General features: G+C 39.1%; 3 protein-coding genes across 4 annotated transcripts in view; all 3 read right to left on the reverse strand.

The window, feature by feature from the left end:
- LOC145888826 (uncharacterized) overlaps window positions 1–20217 on the reverse strand; it is a 36092-nt gene that overhangs the window by 9922 nt on the left and 5953 nt on the right. The window contains exons 10-11 of one of the 2 annotated variants that reach the window (XM_082979688.1): window positions 19670–20161; window positions 18922–19547 (exon numbers count right to left, since the gene is read on the reverse strand). In XM_082979688.1, the coding sequence (XP_082835814.1) occupies window positions 19300–19547; window positions 19670–20161 (740 nt within the window). In that variant the 3' untranslated portion in view covers window positions 18922–19299. Of the gene's footprint in view, window positions 1–18921; window positions 19548–19669; window positions 20162–20217 lie in introns of those variants that run through there. The other variant, XM_082979690.1, reaches the window with a different exon arrangement.
- LOC145888829 (uncharacterized) lies at window positions 2161–10899 on the reverse strand. Its single transcript, XM_082979693.1, has 12 exons — window positions 10758–10899; window positions 10329–10493; window positions 10189–10254; window positions 9741–9794; window positions 9179–9214; window positions 9000–9110; window positions 8208–8267; window positions 7751–7837; window positions 6509–7350; window positions 4940–5171; window positions 4143–4607; window positions 2161–3859 (listed from the first exon to the last, which is right to left on the reverse strand). Exons 2-12 carry the CDS (start codon window positions 10459–10461, stop codon window positions 3639–3641), a joined length of 2307 nt encoding a protein of 768 aa, XP_082835819.1. The 5' UTR covers window positions 10462–10493; window positions 10758–10899; the 3' UTR covers window positions 2161–3638.
- LOC145888835 (adhesion G-protein coupled receptor D1-like) lies at window positions 12566–16508 on the reverse strand. Its single transcript, XM_082979702.1, has 5 exons — window positions 16322–16508; window positions 14961–15697; window positions 13950–14181; window positions 12893–13357; window positions 12566–12786 (listed from the first exon to the last, which is right to left on the reverse strand). The coding sequence occupies exons 1-5, from the start codon at window positions 16506–16508 to the stop codon at window positions 12566–12568; spliced, it is 1842 nt and encodes a 613-aa protein (XP_082835828.1).

The raw sequence follows: 20217 nt of genomic DNA on the forward strand, positions 1-20217 counted from the left end.
TGTTCTTACCTCCGATCAAGAACTGCATCAATACGTTGACAGGAGGGTGTGGAGCATTTAAGGAAGATTGGCCATTGATGGAAGTCATACAACATCCACTACCAGTGCACGTATGCTCTACATCGACAGTTGGATTTTTATCGGGAAATTTCTGATGTTTTAATAAATAATTTACCTGTTATATTTAGGCGGTTTATTTCGTTGGTACCCCCTGCAATGAAACGGCAACGTTGGTAGTTTATGAAAGCTCAACTCATCCACGTTAAAACCGAAGCAGCACTGCCATGTTATTGTACGGGACACACCCAACTATTACGGAACAATCAGGAATAATTTGAAATGTACGTAACGCAGTCTAGATGCTATTTTCTCATGGATGTCAATTGAATACTAAGTATTTTTTTAGTTCTCGATACTTCTGTTCTATGTCAATCGTTCCCGAATTATTAATCTCGGTTAGTTCGACTCATCCGACGATTTTCACACAAATTTGTTCATACCGCCATCAATCATCAACTGCCTTAACCAACAACCAAGTAGTTCAAGCTTAATAACCAAACTAAACGTCAACAACGTAACAAGAGTTTACTTACACGAACCACCAGATCCACTGTGAACTTTGTGTGATTCGTTTCGAGGAGCGAAAACTGAAAATGTTAAAAGAAACTTTTCATTTCAATCTAGAAATGTTTTATCAAACAAACTATAGCTTTCCTAGCTTCATATTGGTTGTGTTGCATGTACAGCGTTGTCGGATTATTTTGTTTCTCAGCGTCAAATATTACGAAGTCACCTCACACATTTTTTAATTTAACGATAAAAACGTCGCACACTTGTGGCGCATACTTGAATTATTGAAACCATATATATTGTTCGTCAACACATTTCTCAGATTTATGTCAATAGTTCCTAAAAATGGCTAAAATAATAAATATTTACCACAGGGAAACGTTGTCCCACCGCCGCTGTAGTCGCACAGGAGGACGACGCAATGTTTTGGTCCACGACCTGAAACACAACAACATTCTATTTTAACCCAATAAATATAAATAACGCCACCTTGTTTCAAAATACTTGATAAAAAATGCGAAGATAGATTTAGTTTCAGTTTCAAGAAAACTTCGACACAAATTTAAATCGACTTAAATTTTAAACGAACTTACCGCAGTAATTCGACGGATCGAGGGTTAAAACTCCACCAAATAATGAACAGATTAAAACCAAAGCAGTGACGTAACGAACCAGCTCTACGTCACGAATTTTGTGACGTAGAACACAGCGATTTAGCATCTTCATTCTCAAGTGGGAAAACATATTTGCGGTAACCTTTAGAAAAACCTGTGTATTTAATAAAGTGTAATTGTGATATTAAGATTGTCGGCTTTAACACATTGCAGAACATAAGTATTTCTCCTTCACCACGTTGCATTTCCATGTGGCAAATCACCTCATCATTACATAAATGATTCGCTTTGTACGAATTATGTTTCTGTAACAAACTACGTGACTTCTCAGCCATTACGCGGATCACTAATGAATCGTCATATTACGTCATTAAATTTGTCCGCATAAAAAAACAGTCAGTATTATAAATATCTCTAAAAAGATTAACATTTTTTTGGTGCATCATTGTAACGTTTAAGGATATTATGGATGAGCGCGTCACCAGTTTATAAAAGTTTGAAACCACAGATCTAAGCAATGAGCAGATGCTGTACGGCGTAAATATCAACACTCCTGCACCTCTTGTTGTACGGCGACTAACCTCAGGCTTCAAACTGAACTGCAGTCACAATTCACTGCGTATTCATTCAGCAGCTTGCGTAAATTCGTGTGGCTTCAGTCTCGTTGCGTTGAAAATTTAACTGGAATGTCGATGACGTGAAAGGAACATCGCGCGTGTTTTCGGTATTTCTTTACTTAAATCCGATCCTATTACCTCGCATTGTTATATTTTCGAATCGCGTTTTCGTGTTTTCTAAATGTCTCCATTGTTACGTCACTTGAATCTGACGGAAGCGCTCTCATTGACATTTCGTCTCATCGCAGTTGGAAACAAAGCCACCATATTTGATCGCAGTTCTATCTATGACACGAGAAACCGCCTCTGTGAACCGCTATGACTTGTCACTACCTTTCTGCACACTCTGCACATTACAAAGGTAAATGTATTGCACAAATGTACAGAAATCAACGGAAAGTCGTCGGTAAACAATGAACACTTTACAGAGCTGCAAAAAAATAACATGCGCCTTTAAGTTGACAGAATCAAATTAAAAAGAACAATATATTCGAACGCTGTACAGGATAACGTATCAATCCGCATTGCCTCAAATGATCACAACATTATTAATACACAAACATCATAAACATTTGGATTTGAGTTGATCAATGAGATCCAAACAGAATCAGAAACTTCGGAATTCTCCGAGATTTTATACAGCCCCAAGTATCCGTAAAAGTGATACAACTGAATTATCAAAAAAATTACGAACTTTAATTAAAGATAAGTTTAATTTTTTGCGATGTGTTATTGTTTGTAAAATCAAGAAAACCTCCAGATCGAACCTCCACAATGCACATGGTTTACAAAGAGTTGACATAAATGGCGGGAAGCAAAAATGTTGCGCACAAAAGTAAAAGAAAGTACATTTTCACTTCGCTTCGTGCGCAAACAACTCTTAGTTACGAGTATAAGTGCTGTTACAAAGTTGTTTGTTTACAGAAATCAAAGTGGATTTACTGCAAATAAATTCTGCTCTTCACATAAATGAAAAATGTTAGACTGGGAAGGAGACTGTGCAAAGGCTGGACGACATAAGGTTAAATTCACCCGCATTCGTTTGTTTCATATTCTTAACACAGTTATTGTATACAGTGACGTGACAATGAGCAATATCAGAGAAAATAATGCAGAAGCGCGATTACTTCTGGTAGCGTGAATTGTGACGGACGTCCTGTCGCATGACGTCATAATTACTCTTTAGAATAGACTGAAAACGCGTTTATTACGTCATATGTACAACAATAAGAGTTACAGAGACACACGTGGGTAAACGTCAGATCTGTGCTTATACGAATTCTGCAACATTAAAGAAAAATTACAACATGGGTTGATTTGAACCAACGGAATATTTTTTTTTATTTCAATTAATCTGTTCTTCTGACACAATTAAACGTATACTTTACCAATGTTAAGCCGGCTATTCGTCTTCATTAAGTTAATCGATCAGATTTGGTTGTAAAAATAGGAATAATTGCCAGGAACCAAAACAGACACAACTTGCTTGGCCATGTGTGTTGTGGTTTGTCTCCAGGTAATAAGCGTTGCTCGCATTTCGCACTGACAATAATTTACAATCGAAACATTTGCAAATTAATTTAACATCAGTTGTGTAGATTTTTGTCCCTAATAAGGGTTGGGATTATTTGACGATAACACTGGCAAGTGCGGATTAATATAAAAATAAATGCATGTTTTTAAACCGAGGCATTTTGTTGCGGTAAGTGCTAAAATGTGGAAAAGAAAAATTAAAATCCAATCACAATTAACACAAAACAATTCTGCCATGAATTTTCAAACGATGTTTTTCTGACGGGGATTGGATTTCGATTTTCCCGCCAACTCGTGCTGACATTTACGAGGCTACGGTGGTGGAGTAAGTGCTTGTGAGTCTTTGTGTCTTTGATGGATCATCAGACGAATATCGGAGCTTGATCCTGTCGTAGGATCGACCGACCGCCTCTTTTACCTCGCTTGCCAGCACACAATAAACCAGCAGAAGTAGAAACCCCTGGAGACCGTTCAGGATGACGTTTATGTACATAAATACCACAGATGCTTCGTATGGTTGAACACCTGTTGTAATCAAAGAAACATGTTTGTAGGAAGTAGAAGGTTTGCAGCCTAGCTGGATCAGTCACTTTCCCCGACATTACTAGGAAGTTGAATTAAATTTATAAACAGGTTCGGCTGTGATTAAAGAATAAAAAACCTGGACAGGTTTGGCTATTTTGCCAAAAAAAATTTACAAAAATCACTTTTTCATATTGGCCAGCAAAAACAATTACGTAATCATGTGACGTCATAGAATGCCTATTGTGTGAAGCGAAATGAATTGGAATCGGAACAAAGAACTTACTTGTGAAGAATGCAAAGATAAGGGGAACCCCCAGAACGGGGAAGAGCATGAGGAAAACTTTCATGGCAGCTCCGATGTTTTCAACATTTCCACCTTTATCACTTCCAGATGGTCTCAGTTCTTTGCTCTTTAGTTTGTGAACGAACCAGATGACGCGCGCCGCTATTATGACGTTTGCAAGGTATATGACGGCCATTGGAATGAACACAGACGCGAGTAGAGCGTTGTATTCGTTTCCCACCCAGCAGCGAAGATATTCCCGGTACGGCTGTGATTGACTTTCGTCCATGTAACGTCCAGTGGGAAATCCAATCGCCGCCGAGAGACCCACGATAAGCAGGGGAATTCCCCAACCTATGAGGAGCTTGGTAAGTGCGATTTTTCTTGGACTTTTTTTGTTCATGGAGAGAATTCGGTCGGTGGTTTTGATGTAGAGAGTCAGACCTTCCAGCAACATCCAAATTCCTGTGAACGAAAGAGAGTAAAATAAAAATGATTATCAACTGACGAGCAGTCAAAATTTGGTATTTTTTGATACGTTGAGGACAGTGCGGCTGCCTATCAATTTCGTTCAAATTTGGGTCATTTTTTCTGGCACATTTTTTCTGGATTTTATGTAAACATTGTTGACATCAAGACTGCATTGGAAATGTTTCATTCCAAGATTTACTAAATGGAATTCTGTCTTAAAACAGGTTTCAGGATCAGAGATACCTTGGAAGATACATTTCAGGGAGAAATATCGGTAAATTATAAATATTATCATTCTAAATACGCGGTGACAAGCGACACCTCACCATTAGCAAGCAGGAAGTAGTGAGTCGCCAACGTCACAAACACACAAGCTTCCTTGCTCTCTAGCGCCCACTCGTTGACGATGTTGAGCACGTGGAAACACAACAGCGAGATTGAGAGGTTTATCTGCACAACGGTTCGATCGCTGCGAACTTTCTTCCGCACCGACGTCAACGTTGCTATGGTTACGACGAGACAGAGCACGCTGATCGATTCCGTGACGTAGGAAATCAACTGTGGAAACAAATAAACTCAAGTTGAATGTCGTCATTACATAAACGAAGGCATGATAATTTAAGCACTTTCGTTGTTCCAGTTATACATCCACTACAACAACCTATGCGTCAAAGGCAAGATGCAAAACAACTTGTTGAAATCGTTCCGCCCCATTGCATTCACTGTCACGTGACGCCACAAGCGGCGCCAACGAAATCTTTTTTCTTTGGTTTTTACTGCATTTGTAAACATGGTGAATTGCTGTCCACGATGATAAAGAACGGCGAAACATCGGTTAAACTAAAATCTACGTCAATTTTAATTCTAGACAGTTAAATTGTTGGTAACTTCTGGTTATAATTCCGAAGTTCGTGATCCAGGCAACTACAGAGGTTACTAAATTCTGCCACTGAGAAGTTTTCACTTCAAGGTAAAATTTTTCAAGAAACGTTGATTTGTTTTCGCTCAAGAATCGATACCGGAATGTAGTTAGATATAAACTTTATTGTGTAAAATAATTGGTAATATTTACATGTGGGATGTGAGCAAGTGACATTTCAAATTGTTGTTTTTTCGAACGCTCTACCAGCTTGAACCGCAGATGAACCGTTGCCCACTGATTTTCACGTTAATCGAGTTTGGTTTTGCTGATTCAAACTTTAATTACGGTTTATTGCGCGCATGTGTGACGTAACAATGAAAGGTACAGGGTGATCAAGTGTCGCCCAAAATAGTCAGATAATTATTAACATATAAATAAACGATTGAGTGAGGCAGTGGTAATTTAAACCCTTTGTCATTTAAAACCAGACACTTAATCACCTCAAAAAACGAAAGATTAATTTATGTGCACACTGGTAGTGAAATATCTTGAACCGAAGTGAACTTTGGTAAAACTAAAATTTAAGCCTTTTGGGATTGTTGGGTTGTAATTAAGGTTGTGTTTACTGGAATGAAGGAACTTGTGTAAAAACCTCCACTGGGAAGGTGTCAAGGAAAGGATCAAGTACTGCTATGGTGCTTGGGGACAGGGGGGGTTTCTCAGTAAAGCCTTTGACGTTATTTCCTTTGCTATTAATCACAACGGCAAGGCAGGCTTATAAAACATGGCTGTGGCGTTGTTCAGGCGATTTGTCACCAGTCAACTTTTAAATGATTTTACCGAACATTAAACTTTCGTTTGCTTTAATTTATGCAAACATTTTATTCTAATTTGTCATAGAAAATAAGCCAGTATACCGACAATGTCAAAAGTAGGCAAAACCATTCTTATTGAAGGTTAACATTGTATCACAAACGAACTGAGAAGTTAATAAAATGTGTTTCTAAGTCTATGTGATTATTGGCCAACTTACCTTAACCGCGGAAGGAATGTTGTAAGTTTGAACTGACAACAATACAGCGAATAAAGTTGTGTGATCGCAGTGACAAGAAACACTCGAAACATTTCCTCCAATCAAACTGCATCCGTTGGTCGAAAACTTCCCTGTTGTGACATTGAAGAAACCGCACAATGTTTCCACTTTGTTGATTCTGGTGACCCCGAATTGACCATTTTGCTTGCTGTTGTTGGACACAGTTGCTTGCACGAAGGATTTCGCCTCGGCGGCAGCGTTTTGTAGTTTTATTGTGTAGGAAAGTTTTCCATTTACAATTTTCCCTGTAATCAAATCTATTATTGTGACACTGAGAGTGGGAGCGCCAGGGAATGGAGCTGTGCTGGTAATGAGAGAATTAAAGTAGTTCTGCACTGGTGGATTCTGTACGTTTTTCGGCAGACTGAATTGAGTTGCGACGAGAGCAACCGAAGCTTGGTCTGTTGCTCCAACTGGCGTCAACCCACTGAAGAAAGTATTGGAAAGAGTCGCTTGTACCGGACTTGTGACGTTTTTGATGATGATTGTTTCGTTTTTAACTTGTGTCAAGTTTAGATAGGAGATTTCCACTGCGTTGGACGAGTTGACAATTTCCTTTAACTTCTGGTCTGTGATTGGTTTAATGGTGGTCATCTGGTTGTTTGGTGGCACGGTTGGTTGACTGTCTGTAATTCTTTGACTTGGGGTTATTGTGGTCGCTGTGCGGTTTCCATTAGGGCTTGACGTCATGGATGACGTGGTTATGGGTGGTGTCGTCATGGATTGTGTTGTCAGCGGCGTTGTTGTGGCTGCAATGGTTGTTGGGGTTGCAACAGTAAAATCTGTGGTCAAGAAAATATTGTGTTACGGATTGTAGAAAGTTGCGTCACTTCCTAGAATATGTTGCAATGCTGAAAATAGGGTGCATTTGGAGAAAAAGGGTTTTTGAATATTGGTTTTCGTTTATCACCAGCGTGCTTTATCTGGTACCCTCTGTTATTGCGCCATAATACGTTTTGAACTCGCTCCCCCACTAGAATAAGAAAACTACTTTTTTCTGGTCATTAATGTTATTGGAAAAAACAACCAACACTTTCGAATGTCCGATTCCTTGAATTCTAAATGTTTTTAACAAACCAACTAGAATATTGATGCTTTAACAAATGAAAAAGGGCAAGAACGTTTCGTAAATCATCTTTTTTTGGATTACATATGCTACAATTATTTTTGTAAACAACTTACTGCAGTAAATTGATAGATTGAGGCAAGTGGTTGGTTCTTGTGATAAGTAACTTGGTGCAAATGAGGGGTTGGGAATCACTGGGAAACCTGTAATAATGAACACAATTAAACTTCATGTAAGAAACCACCAAATAAAAGCAAAAGTTATACTTTCATCAAAAGTATGGGTTTGTCACATGATGCATTAATTAAGAATATGTAGGTAAAATAATATTTGTTGATCTATTTAAACATAAAGATTCTGAATAAAGTCTATAAAATTGTGTTAAGCAGTATTTAAAACTGGCGAATGGTAAGAAGTTTGGATATAACTGATAAATGTTAATTTATCTGAAAACATCTATAATGCCTTGTGTCTACGACTTAAAATTAAATCAAATTCTGCCAGTAAAGCGGCTTTGTTTTTTTCCTTGTAAGTTTCTAATGGTCAACGTCAATCAAATACAATCCTTCTTACACTTTTCATATCCTTGTATGGAAATCGTATATCCTGAACCTGGGACGCTGGGGGTGGATCCTGTAACAATTAAAGCAAATGCAATATTTGACCGCTTCCATAATAAATTCTTTGATAATACTTTTCTTTGATGCTCTCTGCGTTTAAATACGCAGATATGGATATTTTTGGCGAATTGCCGATTATTGTAAGTCAGTGCTGATGAGATTAACCTCTTCCATTCTTCGGGAGCCAATGGTTAATTGACACGTGCCTGATTATTGCAATTAATAATGCAGCTAAACCTTCTGGCTTTTACGCCTGTCGGAAACGGTAATACTTCATGTAAGGTTTAACTTCAAATTTCATAACCTCATACTCGGATAATGACGTAACAATACAGCACAATGACAAAACAACCTTCTTTGTATATAACAGCTTGGAAAGATTTACTGTAGCTTATCCCAGCCACATAATGTGCTTGGTAGCTTGGCAGTTTAAACCTTCAATAGTATTGTTACTATAATGCTAACAGCGAATAGCATGTAATGGGTTCTGTATGCATTGTAATAGGTACATTGATTTGTGCCCTTGTATTATCCAACATACCATTATTAAGGAATGTGCAACCATGCGTTACACACTTTGTTATTCAGTCGTGTTAGCTGGTAAGGTTGGAAAATTATTATTGAATAATTCTTATTTGCATTATGTGAGTTACAGACATTTTCACTCTTACTATTGCTTACTGAACCCGTGTGAAGATAGTTGAGAAACAGAGATATGAAATATTTTAACTCTAATTGTTCTTACCTCCGGTCAAGAACTGCATCAATACGTTGACAGGAGGTTGTGGAGCATTTGCATCAGGGTTTGTGCCATTGATGGAAGTCATACAACATCCACTACCAGCGCAGTTTTGTTCTACATTGAGAGATTTGAGTTTTTTTTATCGCCTGACTTCTGCTTAAAACTTTCAGCAAATAATTTACCTGATATATTTAGGCTTAGTATGTTGGCGCCATTCCCTGCAATGAAACGACAACGTTTATAGTTTATATAAAATCATCTCAATCATGTTGAAATCCAGACAGTGTCGTGCTTTGGATCAATTTTAATCATTTTAGTCGACATGCAAATAATGTTGTTGGATGTAGTGACATCACTTGACAATAATGCGATGCATCGATTGTCGATATACATTAGACGTCGCGCAACAATTTAAACAGAGAAATTGGAGTTTTTTTTTTGAAATAAATATGGCGCATAACAACTAAAGACATCCTTCTGTAAAAGTTATAAAACATGGGAACAACGTCCGGATAGAATTATAATTGGCCACAAATGCCGCGAACTTTCCAAACGCGTCGCACGCTAAGATCTGCTTAACGTAGAACAACGGAAGTACAACCGCAATTTGAAGTTTGTAATCGCCTTGTTTTAACGCAGCGGAACAAAAACTATTATTGGTTAAAAATGAAAAGCGCACCACACTAACATTGGAATAAATTCAAAGGTCAACAATTTAATATTAACAACAAGGGGTCTACATACACGTCCCACCAGATCCATCGTAAACTTTTTGTGATTCGTTCCGAGGAGCGAAAACTGAAAGGAAAGGAATTTTTTAACCGAATTTTCCAAACATTCTTACCGTGTGAAACTGCTAAATATTCATACAACTATGTAGGTGACTTATAATTAAATACGTTGGTGTAACATTTTGCTCATGTTTTGCCGCGTTTAATCATTTGGAGATTAATGTAACGCATTATTGTATAGACTGTATTTTTCTATTGCTGTCTAAAATAATTCCGGATTCATTTTTATATCTTAAAGAATGTTAATACTTGGCAAAGAACCGCCACATTAACACGCTTATTACACTTGATCTGGTCATACAACAAAATACACCCATAGTTTCGGTTTATTTTTCTCGCAAACTCGAAACACGTGTCTTTCTTCATTCAAACATTCCCCAACAATAATATTTTTTTCTTACCGCAGGGAAATGGAATTACACCGCTGAAGTTGCACAGGAGGACGACGCAATTCCTCGCTCCACGACCTGAAACACAACAACATTCTATTTTAACACATAAATGTATAAATACTCAAGAATTTAAAATAAAATAAACTCACCACAATAGTTCGACGGGTCAAGGGTCAAAGCTCCACCAAACAAGGCGCCGATTAAAACCAAAACTGTGACGTAACGACCCCGTGCTACGTCACGAGCATTGTGATGTGGAGTAAGTCGACCTAACGTTTCCATCGTTGGTTTGGATAACAAAGACTGGACTAAGTCTGTAAAGAAACTGTGTATGTTAAACAAGCAAAGGAACTCCTTCTACCCCTAGACAGTGGTTGTCAAACTGTTCGTATTGACGTCCCACTGAAGTTCATTAACAATGTAAGCAAAACAATCAGTGATATTAGTGGAAAAAAAACGGTTGAACATTAGAAGTTGAGTCAGCCTTCTACGGGTGAAAATTGTCAACCGAGAAACTAATCGTCCTGATAACTTATAACTGCTGGTATGTCGCAAGTGTGTTGAATCTTTTGTCTCACGTGAAAAAGTTTGAGAATCACTGTCTTGACACAACTTTCTTCTTCACTTGGTAGAAATCAACACACATTCACGCCGTGGTATTTTATTCTCTGCAACTATTTCTTTGCCCAACATTTTCCCAGTGACCATTTTTCACCTCTTGCACAAAACAAAACACTTCGTTTACTGCCTTGGCGCGCGCTGACTGCGTGGCTTCACTGCAGGACTTCCCATTATGAAAACCTACCATCATTTAAACGTGACGGTAGTTCCTGCGCCTGCTTGGCGTGGAGGCTTTTTTGTAAACTGATATTTCGCAGCGTTTAACCGCTTCCTCCTGCCAACGTAGTTACTCATTGCGCTGTTCCAAGTATAAGCGAGGGGCAAACGAAACTGGCGGTCGGTCGTTAAGGTAACGACTGCTGATAAATGTGAAGAGTTGCTTATTTAAAGTGCAACCATCGCACGAAAGCCCGAAATAGAACGAAATTAAGCTGTCGCATCACATTAACGGCCATTAATTAAAGGTATTTTGTTTAATCGACGCCGTCTGACGGCTGTGAAATTTAAATTCTCGGTATTCAACCTTTCGCAAAAAACGCAAATTTATTCTGCTGGGATATTTCTATGCACTGTCTGAAGGAAAACCCAAGTAGTTTATTTTACAAGGTTTGAAAACAAACAACTTGAGATTCATTTTGGAAGTTGTTACATCTGTTACTCTGTCTCTATTTGCCATAAAGCTATCAGGAGTTATTCATAACATAAACACTCGTCTATTCTCAACCACAAATGATGATAAATGACCACTAAAAAACCTGCACAAAACCCTTTGCTCGTTTCACGTATGTAAATAGCATTTACTCAGGATTGCCAGCATCTGCCTGTGGTTTTATTTATATCTCACACCTCCCACTGTTTCGGGTTCATCGCATCACAAAATCTCTGTTGCTACGCACATGTGCGCCTGCTGACGTAGAAGCAGGTATTGCGATAGAATTGCAAGCGCACGAAGCCGATGATTAAAGTCATGCAGGACATTATACCCGGTTAACTTATGACCAGCGTACATGCGTATATTGGACAGTTAAGTTGCCTTAACCAAACAATTGAAATTGTACTCTTATGCTGCTTGTTATAACCTAAAGGCGATAATTGCGTTGTTGACGGACCTTTATTCCAACAAACATCTCGCTTCGATTTATTTATATTTTTCCTGTTATTTGAAAGAAAATCTTCTATTTGCGGAACCAGCATCGTTAAATAGCGATATTGTTTTAAAGCATTTGAAATAAAGTTGGATAACATTTGTCATAAAAGATATAATTATTGTAAACCAGAAGCTGAAAGTTGTATCAGTGCTAAAACACGAAAAGTGGCAAAGTCCAAGACTAACAACACTGGTATAACACAGCTGATATCCTTGTCTGACGTTCGTTAGCAAATCCGTCGTCAATGCTTACAGTAGTATGTGGGTTCAAACAATTGCAACGATACAAAATAAAAAAATGGAAACCTGTAAAACAATACTGAAAGAAGAAACGAAAGTTTCATAGCCTTTAGGATGTTCGCTTTACAAAACCCAACATACAGTTGTGTGGCGAAAGTGTTGGGTAGGCATTGGGGAAAAGCAAACGTGGATATTTCCACACAATGATCATGAATGTCACAAGCAGCATTTCCGCAGGCCTAAACCAGTCAGCTGCCTCGCTCAAAGCAAATATATTTCGTTGAAATAAACAACGTCTCGAACCTAACTCCACTGTCTTGTCATGCAGACTTTCCCAAATTTAAACAATTTGATGAGGAGATTGCAGAGGAGATTGCTTCACGAGGGTACGGTGTTAGAGTTAATGCTTGTGAGTCTTTGTGTGTTTGATGGATCATCAGACGAATATCGGAGCTTGATCCTATCGTAGGATCGACCGACCGCCTCCTTTACCTCGCTTGCCAGCACACAATAAACCAGCAGAAGGAAGAATCCCTGGAGACCGTTCAGGATGACGTTTATGTACATAAATACCACAGATGCTTCGTACGGTTGGACACCTGTTGTAATAAACACAGTGACTCATAGTTTTAAAGAATTTATATACTTGCAAAACACAAAATTCGTCAACACTTTGCTATAACAAAACCACAACCTGGTACTCACTTGTGAAAAATGCAAAGATGAGGGGAACCCCCAGAACGGGGAAGAGCATGAGGAAAACTTTCATGGCTGCTCCGATGTTTTCAACATTTCCACCTTTATCACTTCCAGATGGTCTCAGTTCTTTGCTCTTTAGTTTGTGAACGAACCAGATGACGCGCGCTGCTATTATGACGTTTGCAAGGTATATGACGGCCATTGGAATGAACACAGACGCGAGTAGAGCGTTGTAATCGTTTCCCACCCAGCAGCGAAGATATTCCCGGTACTGCTGTGATTGACTTTCGTCCATGTAACGTCCGGTGGGAAATCCGATCGCCGCCGAGAGACCCACGATAAGCAAGGGAATTCCCCAACCTATTACTAATTTAGTCAAGGCAACTTTGCGTGGATTTCTTTTGTTCATGGAAAGAATTCGGTCGGTGGTTTTGATGTAGAGAGTCAGACCTTCCCACAGCATCCAGGTTCCTGAAAAATTATTGTTGACAAACATGCTTTCGTGCTGAGGTATCTTCTGCGGGAATTGTTTACGTGTTATAGTACGCGGATAAAAGAAGCCAGTAACCGAATTGTTTTTGAGAATGAAGAAAATGAACAACAACTGCACAAATTATAGACATGCTTTATTTGATTTAAACTTTTAGGCACCAACCTCCAGGTTCAAAAATATGGAACTGATCTGGCTGACGTCACAGATAATAGCTCGCGTAAGCCGTGACGTCACGTGTATTGGCATGTAACAGTGGGAACAGACCAACCTTACTATATTATGAAACTGATAATTGGCATTTTTTGCTGCAACGTTTGAATAAATAAAACATGTTTTCTGCGGTGTGGGTTAGATTCACTGGTAAAAGGTAAACGTTTCTTTGTATTTTCGTAACCAAGTGACACAATTTTATTAAACTAATGAAAGAATGGGTGACAGGAATGAATGACAGCGCGCCTAACACAAGGGACGTTTAGAAACCGCCATAAATATTGACTGCAGGCTTGGCGTGTTTATATTAACAAACGAGCTTTCACTTCCCCAGCAACGACGTGCAACCCGACACCTCACCATTAGCAAGCAGGAAGTAGTGAGTCGCCAACGTCACAAACACACAAGCTTCCTTGTTCTCTAGCGCCCACTCGTTGACGATGTTAAGCACGTGGAAACACAACAGCGAGATTGAGAGGTTTATCTGCACAACGGTTCGATCGCTGCGTACTTTCTTCCGCACCGACGTCAACGTTGCTACGGTTACGACGAGACAGAGCACGCTGATTGATTCCGTGATGTAAGAGATTAACTGTGGAAACACAAGAATTCAAGTTGAATGTCCTCATTACATAAACGAAGCCATGATAATATGGGATATTTTTGTTCTAAAATCAGATGTTGAAAAATTAAGTTTGAAAAACCCTGATTTTATCCAAGTTTTGCTAAATATTCCCGAGAATTAAAAAAACGCCTCTGTGACGTAGGGGAAAGACGACCTGTCGCATTGCTTGTTGATCGGCCGTCAGCATTTTAATCAAATTTTAACCAGGCTGGCAACAAACATTTTGCGGTGAAATTATAAATTTTGCTTTTAATGTTTCGGTTTGTTAGATGCCTTAAACTATGGAGAAAGTGCAATGCATAGAATCACAACAATATGAGCTAGCGTGACTTTTGTGCAAAGAGCATTTAGGTGTGTGAACTTTGCTTGACTAGCCATGGTGAGGTTACGCTAGTGCGACGCGCAAATTTAGCAAATTATTACGGATGAGGTTTTACGTCACAAAGCTTGTGGGCGTTGGTTGCAGCCCAGCGTAATAAATGATAAACAATGCCCGCAATATAAACGTTATTAGATTGGTTTGCAAATGATTCATATGAGAAATATGTGAAGTATGGAGGCTACACCTGTCCGTAGTGTTATTAAACGAATAAATGACACACTGTGATCCAGTAAATACTTCACTTTTTCCCTCCTGACTTTATGTTAAACGCATTTTGCCTCTGTGACTTTAAAAGTTGGAAACATAAAATCGAACAATTTGTAAATTGTTGGAGGCGGCAGTGCAGCATCTTTTTGTGTCTTACCTTAACCGCGGAAGGAATGTTGTAAGTTTGAACTGACAACAATACAGCGAATAAAGTTGTGTGATCGCAGTGACAAGAAACACTTGAAACATTTCCTCCAATCAAACTGCATCCGTTGGTCGAAAACTTCCCTGTTGTGACATTGAAGAAACCGCACAATGTTTCCACTTTGTTGATTCTGGTGACCCCGAATTGACCGTTTTGCTTGCTGTTGTTGGACACAGTTGCTTGCACGAAGGATTTCGCCTCGGCGGCAGCGTTCTGTAGTTTTATTGTGTAGAAAAGTTTTCCATTTATAATTCCCTTTGTGACCAAATCTACTATTGTGACACTGAGTGTGGGGGCGCCAGGGAATGGAGATGTGCTTGTAGTCAAATACTGGTTGTTGCTCTGCGTTGATTGATTCTGTGCATTTTGTGGTAGGCTGAATTCAGTTGCGACGACAGCAACCAATGCTTGGTCTGTTGCTCCAACTTGTGTCAACCCACTGAAGGAAGTGCTGGAAAGAGTCGCTTGCACCGGACTTGTGACGTTTCTGATGATGATGGTTTCGTTTTTGACTTGTGTCAAATTAAGTACAGTGACTTCGATTGTGTTCGACCAGTTGAGAATCTGCTTCAAATTCTCGTTGGAAATTGTGATTGCTGGAGTTGTTGGAAGTGATGGACTCGTGGCCGGTGTGGATGTTGTCACCGGATGTAATGTTGAGAACGGGGTTGAGGTCGTGTTTGTAAAATCTATTAATTACGTGAAATAATATTTGTTATTTGTCATAGAAACATCTCTCGCTCTTCAGAAAACAACGCAAAAATTGCTTTCAATATTTGTCATGTTTCAGGCGGAACTTAAACAATTGCGCATTAAAACTGTTTCAGTTTTTCCCGAACTATTTTCTGCAAGTTACGACATTTTTCCACAACAACGGGAGAAATTCACTTGCTGAGTATGAAATGTTACGATAAGTTACTTACTGCTGCACGATAGGCTCAGGTCAAGGCAGGGATTGGGATTAAGAATGAGGTCTCTGACACCTAATTTTTAGGAAGGCTTTCCATTATTATCACGAATTTCACAACAATCGACATATTTTTTATGGAAGTATTTGAAATATCAGTTAGAGATACAATATGCACAAATTTGTAAAAAAACGTGTTAATTTTTGCTTTTTTTAAGTAAACGTAGTTTTCAATATTAGTATTTACAACAGAGAATAAGTTTTAAGTTCTTTTTAACGACAAGTTTTCAAAGAAACTCACAAGATCTTTGAAACCAGATAATATTCCCGGTTAGATTGACGTTTTCTAAAAATAAATTTAATTTAGCAACACGTCTTGGCTTCTCAGGAAAATACCAGAACTTACTTGAGTCCTCGAACTGGATTTTTAAGGTAACATTTGTAGATGAGATTAATGCGATAGATGTGAAACATCTATCACTTCCAACAAGCTGACTTTCTGTCAAAATACAGGGGTGTTTATTTCCATCGTCAATTAAGTCTTTATCTTTCATGTGATGAACTTTGCAGGCAACTAGCATAAGATTAGACATGGTATAACCGCAACACAACCAACATTCATGCGTCCAACAAACAATCTACATTCATGCGTTTTACAAATGCTGGGCTTACTTGATACGAGAAGATTCTTTATAACTCCGATGTTCGTCCCTAAGTCGAAAAAAAGTTAAGATTAGATCTCTAGTAGCAAACCTCAATATATTTTAAGTCACTTACAGTTGCCGTTTTGCCCGAAGAAAACCGGCTCGCTTGTATTGAGGGGGGCAAACACTGGAACAATAACAAGAAATATTAACTCATAAAATGTCAATAGTTGCAAAACAAAATTTTAACTATGAAAGGCAAAGCTGGTAAGCATACCGGGCGAAGCACTTTGGCTTTTAGCTTTAGTACAAATGACTGTGTTTGATATCTTGTCCTATACTTATCCACTTTGAGCCCCACATTTGTTCAATACATTATGTATAAACAAGCCTGTTTTTAACCAATTTGAAGCTCCCCTGGCAAGAAACCACTTGTTTGGACGACGTTTCAGGCGTTATACAACAGACCTTCATTGTGTAACGGCCGAAACTTCGTCCAAACAAGTAGTTTTCATGCCAGAGATGCTTTTAAATATTGAGTAATATCCCTGGCAGCATTGGCAACAAACTTTTTTTATCTATACTTGGTGACTTCATATTCCTTATCATGCATTGACCGAATATCTCAACTTACCGCAGTCGTATAAAGTGTCACCGTTGCGACGTAGAGCCGCGAACCGACAGAACACCGTTGTACAGTTCAAGGGTCCTCGACCTGACAATATCCGCTACGTTAACTACTTGTGCATGATAACTAATAACACAAAGTTGGTTCGCGGTTTTTGCCAAAACTGCACAGATTAAATGCTGAAGATGGTTTTCGTCACAATGTTTACGTTATCGTATACCGTTTGCAGTTTCAAATTGTCGACTTGCACGAAACAAGTTTGTCCTTGTGCTAAGAAGAACTACAATTAAGTAGAAGCAACATAGCCAAGAATGTTTCAGCGAGCTTTAGATAGAGCCACTGTTTCGACCTAAGGTCAATTGAGCACTTCCTAATTCAGTGTTTGTTTAAAACTTCTTGTCATTATAAATTTCCACTTACTGCAGTAATTTGCCGGTAACAGTGGATTGCTCGAGGTAGAATCGATAGAAGTTAAAACAAACAATATATAAACAAAATTATGCATTGAAGACGTCTTGCCAAGTACTTTCACCACTCTATTATCTGCAATCATAGAAGTAATTATTCCAAGTAACCGCAACATCACAAATGCTTAATTTCCTCAAATCTAAATTGTGCAATTCAGATTCTAACACAGAAAACATCAAAAAGTCCTCAAAGCTTTTAATTCAAACCAAGTTATTGTGGTCAACTAATAACCACCACCCTGTGTATAATCATAGCCGGGCAACATGTTTTGATTAATTGCAATACTTCCTATAGAAGCAACCCTCTGTCCCACACGTGACGTCAGTTCCTACGTTGCTTGGTGCAGGTTTGAATATATTGTCGCAGCAAATTCCCCTACCCTGTTCCAAGTAAAACTAAGCATGCAAACCATGGACGTCCTCGCAACACCCGTGTGCTGCTCGAATAACAACGTCAACCCTGAGTGTAACCCGATATATGATGAGATGCAAATACCGCAGAATAATTAATTTATAAATCCTACGGAAAAACAAAGAAATTGGACGCGGTGTATTTCAAGAATAAAACTACATAATTACAGGTAGAAACAGTGTGTACAAACTGTCTGCACCTCTCAAAACTACAGAACATCTCTACGTTTCAGTATACAAGCACTGTAAAAAATGATTCCTTTTACGGTGGTTAATTTTAAGCTTGACTCCCAGCCAACTTATTTCTGGATTGTTTTAAGTTAAATTTCACTGAAATATGTTTTTGTGTGACTGAACACAACGACTCACCTGTCGTTTGTGTTTGTATGAAAATATTGCAGTATAAATTTCATGCGGATGTCTTCGGGTAAAAATATGACCGCATGGTGAAGACAAGAGCGCTTTCTGAACGGTCCAGTCGGACCGCAACATTGGTCAAGCACCCGACCCGTATACCAAGAAGAAAACCTGATCGGGATTCGTGGCCAGGATATCCTGGGTTCAAATCCCGGTGTGGTTAAGAAAAAAATTGATGGGCGAGTGACTGCATAGCAAAGCAGTAAATTTTGTACTGGCGCTAATCACACATTGTTGTTGTGTTCAACGGGTCTTCCCTGTGCTTTTGTCTGTATCTCTGGTGATGAGATAATTAAAACGTTTTCAATAGAAAGTGTGATTAGCGAGGAATTTGTAACATTGGTCAAGGCGGCTCACACATATATATTCAACAGAAACCTGATCGGGATTTCTGGCCGGGATGTCACGGGTTCGAATACCGGTGTGGTCATAAGTTAAGTGATACATGAACAAGGTTTATTGAAGCTTTGATCTTTGTACAAGTGCGAAGTAAGTTGCATAGGAAAAAGTTTAGGATATATGCGAACTGAAAACGATCTTATCAAAAACTTTTTATGGTAAATAACTGGGAAAGAAGCGGTATCAACGCGATTATAAGTAACATACCAACGAAATATTCACACTAAGTAACCACGAAAAACATTTGTTGCAAGCGTGAATAAACGTGGGCGTAAACACTGGAAACATGAAAACGTAATAAAAATATTAAAAGCAACAACAACAAGATATGTGACGTCGCGTGGCGGCAAGCACCAAAATTATACACCAAATATTTGTTTCGCGCCACGGCGATTCGGGGACATATTTCCCGCCGTTATCATGCTTTTTCTTCTGATCGTGGACCTGTGTTGGTTGAGTGTGTGCTTGGAGTTCCCTTGCTCTGTACATGTGTTGTTTTGGTATCGGTGAGATACTGCTGTTTGATCCTTCGGAATCCTCGTAATGTTGCTTCTCTAACTTCACTGCCGAACACACAATAAACCAGCAGAAGGAAGAATCCCTGGAGACCGTTCAGGATTATGTTTATGTACATAAATACCACAGATGCTTCGTACGGTTGCACACCTGTAACAAATCGACAACGGTTAGTGGTGAAAAAGCACTGAGAAATCCAACCTTAACAAACGACCCGAAAACCTTGCATGAAAAGACGAAACCGAAACATTTATTCTTTCGCAAAAACTTACTTGTCAAGAAGGCAAAAATCAGGGGAATTCCCAGCACAGGTAGCAGTAATAGGAACACCTTTAACGTAGCCGCTACGTTCTCAGCGTCATTGCGGACCGCCTCCCCCACGTTACGCTGAGCTCCCGACGATGGTTTCAACTCGTTGGCGTTGCTGCGAAGTTTGTGAACGAACCAGATGACGCGCGCTGCTATTATGACGTTTGCAAGGTATATGACGGCCATTGGAATGAACACAGACGCGAGCAGAGCGTTGTAATCGTTTCCCACCCAGCATCGAAGATATTCCCGGTACTGCTGTGATTGACTTTGGTCCATGTAACGTCCGGTGGGAAATCCAATCGCCGCCGAGAGACCCACGATAAGCAGGGGAATTCCCCAACCTATTACTAATTTGGTCAGGGCAACTTTGCGTGGATTTTTTTTGTTGAGGGAAAGAATTTTGTCGGTGGTTTTGACGAAGAGAGTCAGACCTTCCCACAGCATCCAGGTTCCTGAAAAGATGAAATTTGTAGTAAATGATGTCGAATGATGATTAACACGTCACAAT

This window comes from Ascidia mentula, chromosome 2, assembly GCF_947561715.1.
Source record: "Ascidia mentula chromosome 2, kaAscMent1.1, whole genome shotgun sequence".
NCBI lineage: Eukaryota > Metazoa > Chordata > Ascidiacea > Phlebobranchia > Ascidiidae > Ascidia > Ascidia mentula.